At 38.4% G+C, this 10,158-nt stretch overlaps 1 protein-coding gene across 1 annotated transcript in view; it reads left to right on the top strand.

Moving 5' to 3' along the window:
* Window positions 1-6,637: 6,637 nt before the first annotated feature.
* The window catches only part of grip1 (glutamate receptor interacting protein 1), an 85,073-nt gene continuing 81,552 nt past the window's right edge, over window positions 6,638-10,158 (top strand). The window contains exon 1 of the mRNA XM_074698017.1: window positions 6,638-6,884. Coding sequence (XP_074554118.1) covers window positions 6,830-6,884 — 55 coding nt within the window. The 5' untranslated portion in view covers window positions 6,638-6,829. The remainder of the gene's footprint in view (window positions 6,885-10,158) is intronic.

The raw sequence follows: 10,158 nt of genomic DNA, 5'->3' as shown, positions 1-10,158 counted from the left end.
GCTGCATCGCAAACACACACACACACACACACACACACACACACACACACACACACACTCTCTCACAGTTTCTCTTCAGATGTCTCGCAGGAAATGATCCTGATTATGATTGTGATGAAGATGATGAGGATAAAATTAATATGATGAAGGTGTGATGAATGAGGATCCATTCCGCTGATGATGCTGATGATGCTGATGATGCTTCGCTTTGGATGATGAAAATGATGCAATCAGGGAGAAAAGGATGAGTAAAGAGAAGAAGAAGATGTGGTTAATGATGATTTCGAGGATGAAGTTGGTAGATTAGAGCTGAAAAAAACGTTTCATATGGGAGCAATGATCAGGTGCTTATTCTTGACCATGAGATGTACATTATGTATATTTGGCTTATTAACAGCAGCACTAAACAGATGTCAGCATTAAGTGACTGATTGAAGGAACTTTGAGCAAGGAAATAAATCAATCTCTAGACCATGGACTGCAAAAAAGATGGCCAGCACAACAGCTCACCAGAAGTGAAACCAAAGCCTTCACAGTCTGAATGTTCATTGTCATCCTTCTGTATTAACATCTTGCAGGGCTGTGCACTCTGGCTTTTTTTTTCAGATTTCAGGAGGATAAGAATTAGGGTCATAAAATTCTGGGCATTATGAAGTCGAAGGGGATTTTTGGAAATTAACATGAATATTGGGGAATTTCTATTGACTGAATTTGATTGGTCACATAGCTACATGTATAAAAATTAACCATTTTTTATGAGGAGACATGCATGCAAACATGTCCAGTACAATATTTTTAAATCAAGTTGCTAAGAAAAAAATCCAAAACTTTCAAAACAAAATTTTCTGGGAACTTTTAGAAAATTTAATTAAAGTTGACGGGACTAAAACCCAGAAAATTTTCCAATTTTCCTGCACTAAAATATCCATATAAATGTTCAGGAAACTTTCCTGAAATTTACCGGAAATTTTCTATCCCTTTGTAACCCCAGGCCCCATTTACACGACAACGTTTCATCTGAAAATGCTAAAACGCAGCGAAAAAAGAAATTGCGTTTACACGGAAACGCTGATGGACTGAAAACGCTGTAATAAGCATGCCAGGCCTGTAGGTGGTGCTGTAACTGTCTTGTCCAGAAGCAGCTTTTGGTAGATCTCCACTGAAGTAGAGTTGAGCCGATCATCTGGTGTATTGATGAATACTAAGTTAAAAAGTGGAGCAAAAGATGCACTTTTTGTGGAAAGACGGTCACAGATTCAGCAGGACAAGCACAACATGGTAGTTCGTGACGATCGTAACAACGGTATTGTTGTCCTGTTGCATGCGAGTGTGACGTAGAGTTTCCACTAAAAATGCCGGCTTACCGTTCACACAGCAATGGTGCTGGCAGCGTTTTAGAAAAATCCCACTCTGGAGGCCGTTTTCAAAAGTTTGTGTTCAGGTCATCTGAAGTGCTGTTTCCGTGTAAACGTGACAAAACTTTTGCGTTTCACCCTAAAACAATTGTCGTGTAAACAGCCCCCCCAGCCTAAACAAACTTCAATTAGTGCATCTCCAGTATTACTTGGAACAAGCATTTAAAAAGTTCAAAAGACTTTGAAAGCTCCCAACTTTCGTTTTTTTTTTTTTTTTGTGAAATTCAAAACTTCTTTTTGCAATTTCAAGAGTAAAACTGAAGTTAGCATTTGCTAAATCCTTTGTATGTATTAATAAAAACTAACCTGCCAGTCATTTTGCTTTGAATGCCTGAACAACAATAATGAAGCAAATTCAATTTGATATTAGCAACAATGATTAACTGTAATGAATGCTTTCTAAACAGATGCAGGATTCACGTCTTACTGTATTTGCCTCCGTCTTTTCTCTTTCCATATTGAGGTCAGTCTCTGCTTTTTGTCTTGTAGCCTGCAGAGACTCATTCTTCCACTTCACTGCTCCTTTTTCCTCCGCTCCCTCCTCCACGGCTCCACGGGGATGAAAGATGGCTGCTCATCATGTTGACGGCTGTCAGACAATCGCTGTTGTCTTCAGACAATTAATTTAGTGTTTAAGATCCACTGGTTTGTGTCCTGTTTGGTGTTCTGTTCATTACAACTGTCAAAACACCAGCTCCAGTCCGCTGTATAAAACAGGTTACTCTATCCAGTGAGTGAAATTACACAAGAAAGAATGAACAGATGAAAAGTGAGTTTGTGTAAAGGTAAAAGTAGTTTAATTTCACTTATTTTTGACATATTTTCTTTAAATCAAGCACATTTTTAATTGTTACTTCAGTTAGCTAGCTTACTTTTGTCAATTGTCATACTGGTTAAAAAGATAAAGATGGCAGACTTTCACACAAAATTCATTTAGGAAGAAAAGAATCATTCTCTTAATCCTTCTATGTCAACTTTACCTCCCAAACCAGCTTCAGCAGCAAGTTAGCTAGCTAGCTAATTATGCTAACTTCAACTGATTGACTATAACTGATGTGCTAATGTTTCCTGCTGACCTATTTTATGGTTAGCAAGTTTAAACAAAGTGTATCATGAGAATTTAGTCACATATTTATAATTGTGCTAACAGACTAAGTATTAAGCTGGCATATCTTAGCTGAAGTTAGCATACCGAAGCTTCAAGCTAACCATTTCCTGTGGAAAACCTGGGGAGTATTGTATAGTATGGTATATTTTAGTATAGAAATTGAATGTTTTATCTTAAGGTTAAGGGAATAAGAAACACTGTACTGTTTGCTAACTTCTAGTGCTTTGTTAGCATAGCTCTTTCAGGGTTTTTTTGTGCAAACAGGGTCTCTATGAGTAAAATTATTATTAAAAACAAATGTTTTTTTAACTGATAATCCTGTAAGCTAAAATTAAGGGTGTTTGTTTGAAGCCAGTCTGGGTTACTGTTACAGGTTGTAAGCTAGTTAGCCAGATATGCTACATTTTGCAGCTTGCTGTAGCAGATTAACACAATTTAAGGAATCTGGACAATACATTCATAAGCATACTTTTAGTTTCAGGAAAACTGGAGCACAGAAGGCAGTATCTTAAACCTTTTGAGTGGGCTTCATTTCTCTGACGATAGCTGCATGTTGGCTAGAAATACTTACAAAGGTCAAAAGCCAGAGGTGACAGCAGGCTGGGACAAATATGTGGTGTGGTGTTGTGGGGACTTCTTTACAGTTTTTCACTCGTTATGTACGGTTATTTTGTAACGCCAGTGTGGCATCATCTCCTCTGCTTTGTTCTCCACTTTGGCTTGGAAAATTAAAGGCTGAAAATTGGCAGAATTCCCCTTTAATCCACAGCCAGGTGGAGGTAGGGGGTGAATTCCTCAGGGGCAAGTCGTGACAGGACAAAGACCTCAGGAAACTTTGTGTGTCAGTGTGTATTTTGTATCTGTGTTAAAACGTCTGCAGACTCATTACTAATATACAACAAACATCAGATTTTTAATCACCAGAATCTGATTTAAGTATTAATTAATTTAGTTTGTTGATACTTGCTGTTTGCCAGACTTAGATGTGGAGGTATGGCGTATATAGCTGTGGGATATTTTGTGTGTGATGTGTTTCTCCAGTATGTTATTCTTAGAATATTTGAGACAAAATACTTTATTTGCCAACCTTCTCAAGCTTATCCTCATTACTTAAGGCTTGGGAAAGATTTTTATGACAAAATGTTTGCTTTTTATGTTATCAGGAGTATGTCATAAATCAGGCTTAAGGGGCGCGCATTAATATTCCGTTTTATCTCACATAAGACTTAATATTTTCATGCAGACAGTCAGACTAGAGCTTGAAGATTGTAGAAATAACTCCAGGCTAGCAGTAAGTGTCGAAACCTCTAGGTTTTAAAATTGACAGGTTTAGTTAGGCTGTATTTTGTCTAAAAATTGGAAGCTTTACTCTGAGTGTAATGGTAACAGCAGGGTTTTATCAGGTATTTTTTAAAATCTGAAGGCTTAAATGTGGGATTTTTCTTCCTCAGTGTCATTGTTTAAACCTTTCGATGTGATTTATCCATACATCTCTGTCTTGTATAAGCTGCTGGGTAGCCTGAGGGGTTTTATTGATCCCAGAAGATTGCTCTCTTTGCTCTTTACCACCCTCCTTCCTCCTTCAGCCATGAGCAGGGTTGCCAGATCTGACTGACAGTCTCCAGCAAAAACACAACATAAAACCTGCCCAGCTCAATAAAAACAGCCAAAATCTCAACCTCTCTTGAAACTTGTATCAAAACTGGAAAACTGTTACAGGCGTAATGAGGGGCAATCCAAGATTTTAACAGTGGATCACTCTCTCATTCCTTTTGATATAATGTTTCTGTATATTCCTCACTTTGGCATGTCTCTAAAAGACAAATCCAAACTTAGCAGGAAAGGCCTTCAGGCCAATTCTTAACCCCTTAAGAGGGGTGCTTACAATTGATAGTGACCAATACCATTTCACAGTGACCCTCCATTAACTAATGACTATCACTGATTGATAGTATCAAGTTGAACAGATTTGAGTCTCTTGTGTCTTAAATTGTGAAATACACTGGGTAAAATATGGACTTACTAGCCTAGTGCACAAAGTTTGACAGGGTAGAGTTGTCTCAAACAAAACAATGTGGCTTTGCACTTACTGAAAATGACTATCGCATTTTGCAACCAATCACAAGAGCTCTTCTGCTGTTCCTACCCATTGCGCTTGGTAGCCAAGATGGCGACCAGTAAGGGTAAGAAGTGTCCAGTTGTGTGATCAAAGTGCACCACAGCTGTCCGTACTGTCATACACTCACTTGGCCAGTAGGTGTCAGATGATTTGCAAAAGCAACAACATGAATGCAAATGAAACAACACAATGGAAGTACAGCGACAACAGAAGGTAAAAGAGTCAGTTATCCCAACAGAAATGTCGTACAAGTAAGTTAAAAACATTGTTTTTTTTTATTTTTACTTCATGGGATGGGTACCTTATTAGGTACTTTCATAAGTACTAACCGAATTCTGTCTGTAGTAACAAGTTCCGAGTTACATAAAATCAAATGGTACCATATTTCATTACCAAAACACATCTTTGTGACTGTAAGTGAGTGGAAGAGTAGGCAACTTTTCATGCTGGACATGAACACGACATTGCAGGATATGTACTGAAGAATAGATGTATTACATTGAAAAACTTTGAGATTTCATCATTAAACAAATGAACATTTATTACCACATAAACACACAAAAGTACCAAAAATTGGTACCATTGAGTATCGATACTGACTGCCAGGTACAGGCATTGGTATCATATAATTTCAAATGTGAAAGATACCCATCGCTACTTGTGGTACCCATTTCTAAATCAATTAATCAATCTTTGTTTATCTAGTGCCAAATCATGTCAAACATTGTCTTAAGACACTTTCCAAAAATATCGAAAAATCTGGACTGTTAATGTTTACATAATTTTGTTTTATTAAAATAGCATTTTATTAACAGAGACCAAACAATTAGGCAAGATAAGAAGCCCTATCACATCTTTATCCACCATGAGTACAGCACTTAGCAGCATTTAGCAAGTTACAGTGTTGTATTCCCATAATAAACGGTCATAAGTAGGGATGCACCAGTACGAAAATTTTGTCCGATATTGATATTGCTGTTATGGCTGATTACCCATATTTATCGATATCAATATTGGTAAAAAATAACAAAAAAAACAAGCCAAAACAAGATTGACACAGATGATGCGTCGAGGTAGTTCAGAGAGAAAGAGCAGCGCGATCGTAGGAAAAGATGGCAGAGATCATGGAGCGCCCAAGACGAACCCAATCAAAATAAGATGTTTTGTCTGTTTTTTGGAATCAAAAACAGAAAGAGAGACATAATAGAGGGGAGTCCACTCTTCATATGTCACCTTATTTTTAGCTTTAAGAAGACATCATGCCATAATGTTAGCATTACAGTTATAGTTAGTGTAGCTGACGTTGAAAAAGAAAACAATGTTGTACTGACTTCCAGAATTTTTCTGAGTACACAAGAAAACTGCTAAAGGTGACCTTTTAAATTCCACTGTGGGTGTACTTCTGTTGTGTTGTGACTGTTAAAAAGGACACAACAGTTCACTAAAACTGTGTAATTTTTTACTTTTCCACTAGATATTGGCAACTTTTAGTTAATATTTTCTAAAAATCTGCCAAATGTTGTGAAAAGCAGTCCAAATTTAGTCAACCAGCCCAATACTATTTAATCCAGCCTAACGTCTTCAAAGAAGCCCAATCTGGCAACACTAGACATGAATGAATGAAGGCGGGAGGCGCGCGCTCACAGCCAGCGCGTGCATGCCGGATAAATCACTTAAATGGCTGCCAAATCACTTCAAATAAACGGCTATTAAAAATACTTTAAAGGAGAAAAGGGGCGGGGCTATTCGGCGCGTGGAGTTCGGGTTCAACCGGGCTTTTTAGATGGACCCGGTACCCCGTCCGCCTCGCGAGCTCCTTCACGGTCATCACGTCACCCCTTCTCTCTCTCCCTTCTTGCCCACTACTCTACCTCGCTCACCCACAACCAGGCTCGCGGGGTAGAGTTACAGAGAGGGGAGGGGGTAGAGCGACATAGACAAAGAGAGGTGAAGAAGGGAGAGAGAGGGGGAGAGAGGCTCGCGTGCTTGTGAGAGGTTGAAAAGGAGAGAGAGAGGTAGAGTGAGGTAGACTCAGAGTGCAGGGGGAGGTGGATCCCTGTGTAGTGTAGCAGCTTAAGCTAAAGCTAACTAGCCATGTTGCTGTCGCTGCTGCTGCTCCTCCCGCTGCTGGTGGTGTGTGTCTGCTAGCGGGCCGCCCTGGACTCCCTATCCGCCCTGAGGTGCATCATGCCCGGCTGGAAGAAAAACATCCCGGCCTGTCTCCAACCGGACCAGGAGGGAGGTAAGACCGGACCGGACCGCTTCGGTTTACAGGCACCGGCGCGTGTGTCCCCCAGTGTGTATTTGTGTGTGTATTTTACCTGTGTGTAGTCATGTGTATGCGCCTGTGCGTGTGTGCGCGCGTGGAGTAATTATCGCCGGTGCAATCTCTGTGCAGCGTGGCTCGGCGCCGCCGGTTGAGCTCGCGCAGACGGTGGCTGTGTTGAAATTAGTGAAAGTTGGTAACTGATACCGTACGAATGTGCGCGCGCGCGTGTGTATGTGTGTGTTGTCTCGTGCTAATCTGACGCAACGGGTGAGGTTACAGTGACGTTACGGTGATTTCACGTTACAGGCTACTTAGTTGAAATGTGTTTATCATAAAGAGCAATTATCGGTTAGCAGGGGGTGCTAACACGCTAACGAATCGGTTAAACTAGGCGAGGGGGAGCGTTTGGGGTTGGTCAACCGAGGGTCTGCCCTTGTGTGTGCGTAAGTGTGTGTTTGTGTGTGTGTGTAACGACCACCTTCACCGGGGCTGCGGGCGGTCGCAGCCCCGGTGTTGAACGGTGTTACAGTAAAATCTGTGACCCTTCAGTTGTGCCGCTTGAGGGTCAGGTGTGGGGGATTTATTCCTTCAAGGTTTGTCTAAATATTGACAGGTGAGCTGTTAATGCTCAACATACAGACCTGTGCGCTGCTGGCACGGTTCCTGGCCGTTAAAGGCCATTAAAACCGGTGACTGTAACAGTTCCTGGCAGCACTTTGCAGCCCCCCCTTGATGTTGTCACAACACCCCTCAGATAATTTAACACGGTCCGCTCTAGTATGTTAATCTGCTTTGGTATTCTGTTTAGATGGATGCTTATAATTGTGTTAGATACTTGTACATAACGAGCAGTGATTTTCGAGTATTCGAATAATCGATTAATAATAATTAAAAAAAAATCGAATTGTTGTATTTTTTTCTAGTTGTTTTTTAATTGCCCCTGTTTGTAGGGCATTCAATTTTGTTGACTTTTTGCTTGTAAAGAACAAAAACCTTCCATACTAACATTAAATTTCTTTTTTTTTTTTGATCAAAGCATAAACAACAACAAACAAATAGGACAGTCGGGGACTAAAAAAACAAAACAAAACAAAAAGACCTGTCTTAATCCCCCCTCCCACAATACAGGATCATCAATATTTGGCCAGGCAATCAAAAAATAATAATAAAAAAAAAGAAAGAAAGAAAGAAAAAAAATAATAAAAAAAATGAAATAAAATAATAATAATAATAATAATAATAATAATAATAATAATAATAACAATAATAAAACGAAATAAAAGTTGATAAAAAAAGAAATAAATATATTTTCCATGTATATGTTTACACACAAATATACCTAACACACTCTTAAACACACATGTACATAAATGCATTCACACTCAAATAAAAAGATAATTAAATAATTAAATAAAAATAAATAAAATAAAGGGGAATAACATAACAAGGGGTTACAAAGCCATATTGGTAGCTACCATGTTTTCAACATATGATAGAAACACTTGCCAAGTTACAAAGAATTTCTTTGTACAACCTCTAATCGTATATCTAATTTTTTCTAGATGGACATTAAATTTCTTAATAACACAAGAAAGCATATGCACAGGGCAAGACTTCTACTTCCCCAAAAAATTCTGGGAGGAACCTCTATGAGAAAAAGAAGATCAAATGACAAATTTGTCTGTAAAACTAGAACACTCATTCATAGATGATATTTAACTAGGGTACAACAATCAGTGAATAATTAGCAGTGTCTGTCGAATGTTATTTACGCCTGAAAAGCCCATCTATAGTATTATAGATTCTGTAATTTTCACATTTACACCTCTATATCACAGCATTGATTTAATTGAAAACCATTTAACTGCACTTGATGAGTCAAATTATAGATTATTTTGTGAAAATGGGTTCTGGAAATAAGCTACAACTTTGTAATAGGCTGCTATATAAAACAAAACAAGTCAAGGGGAATAATCCGATGACTTAAACCTGCAGGAGTTCTCGTATTTAAGTTACTGTTGGGGCACTTTAAGGCGCTTTACTCTAAAATCAGAACATTTACTCAGTTAATTAATCTCTGCTGAATCCCGCCTCTCCTTCACCCCTCGAAAGCATCACGTTTTGGGGGGAAGTGGGGCTCTCATACACAACATGTCATAAATTAGCATAAATGTGCTGCTTCTTGCAAAGATAATTGGGTAAACAGAGCATGTTGTTAGGCTAAACTAGCCGTGCTCCAGATTTAGCAGTTTATGTTTGTTATGATTATTCTGAAGCTTTCTTTATTGTTAATTGCAGCAGCAGCGAAACATTGGTGCTGTTTAACACCAGCTACATGAGAACTAGTCAGTCCATAATCAGAATAAATCATCAGGAGAATTTTAATAATTTATCAGTATTTATAACTTTTGTGTTCCAGCTTTCAAATTCAACATTTTCTCATTTTTATGTCTCGAATGTGGGAATATTAAGTGGATTTATGATTTCTTTGATTTTATGCTAAAAACTCAGCGAATAACTCAATAAATGTACAGTTCCCTTAAGAATAATCTGCAGTTTTTTGCCTTTTGGTTAATTTAATGTCATTTTTTCAAGATAAAACTCTTAAACTGTCCTTTTTATCCTTGATTCATGAAAAATGTGAGCAGACAATAACTCAAAGGAGGACATATGGTTATGCTTGCTGTATTTTTTAAAATGTATGCTTTGTCATCAATAATTCAAGCATAGTTTGAAGTCACTGGAATGCTTTTTTTTCATTATTTAATATGTTTCATCCGTCTTAGGATGAAAAGTCTGTTTTACAACCCTGAAGCTTCTAAATCTTTCCTGAGAGATTTCATTTCAAGATGATTTTAAAGACATGAAAGTATTCTTAAGTGTATTTTTCTTTCTAATTTGGGTTAAAAATCTGAATCCAGAGAGAAAAAGATGCAGATGAATCCACACGAGACCAAAAACAGACACGTCAACACTCACCTCATCTGTACTCCTGAGTTGTAATTCTCCTTTTACACGAGGTGTCAGATTCAACAAACCATTTTTAGCTCACATTTAAAAGCTTTGAACACCACAAACCGTCGACGACTGGCCTCACCGTCAGAGGAGACATTATGCTCTGAAACTGTTAATGAGGGAACGCGGTTAAAAATGTACCACACATGCTTTATGTGTCTGCAGTTTATTCTGTAACATCATTTTCTACTTCACTGAGGATTTTCTATAAGACGTTGACAGATGCTTCTTG

Source organism: Halichoeres trimaculatus, unplaced genomic scaffold, assembly GCF_033239565.1.
Source record: "Halichoeres trimaculatus isolate MK-OKI-2021-1 unplaced genomic scaffold, fHalTri1.1 fHalTri1_scaffold_21, whole genome shotgun sequence".
NCBI classification, from domain to species: domain Eukaryota; kingdom Metazoa; phylum Chordata; class Actinopteri; order Labriformes; family Labridae; genus Halichoeres; species Halichoeres trimaculatus.
Note: the sequence above shows the minus strand (reverse complement) of the source record. Positions and strands in the feature narration are given on the sequence as shown.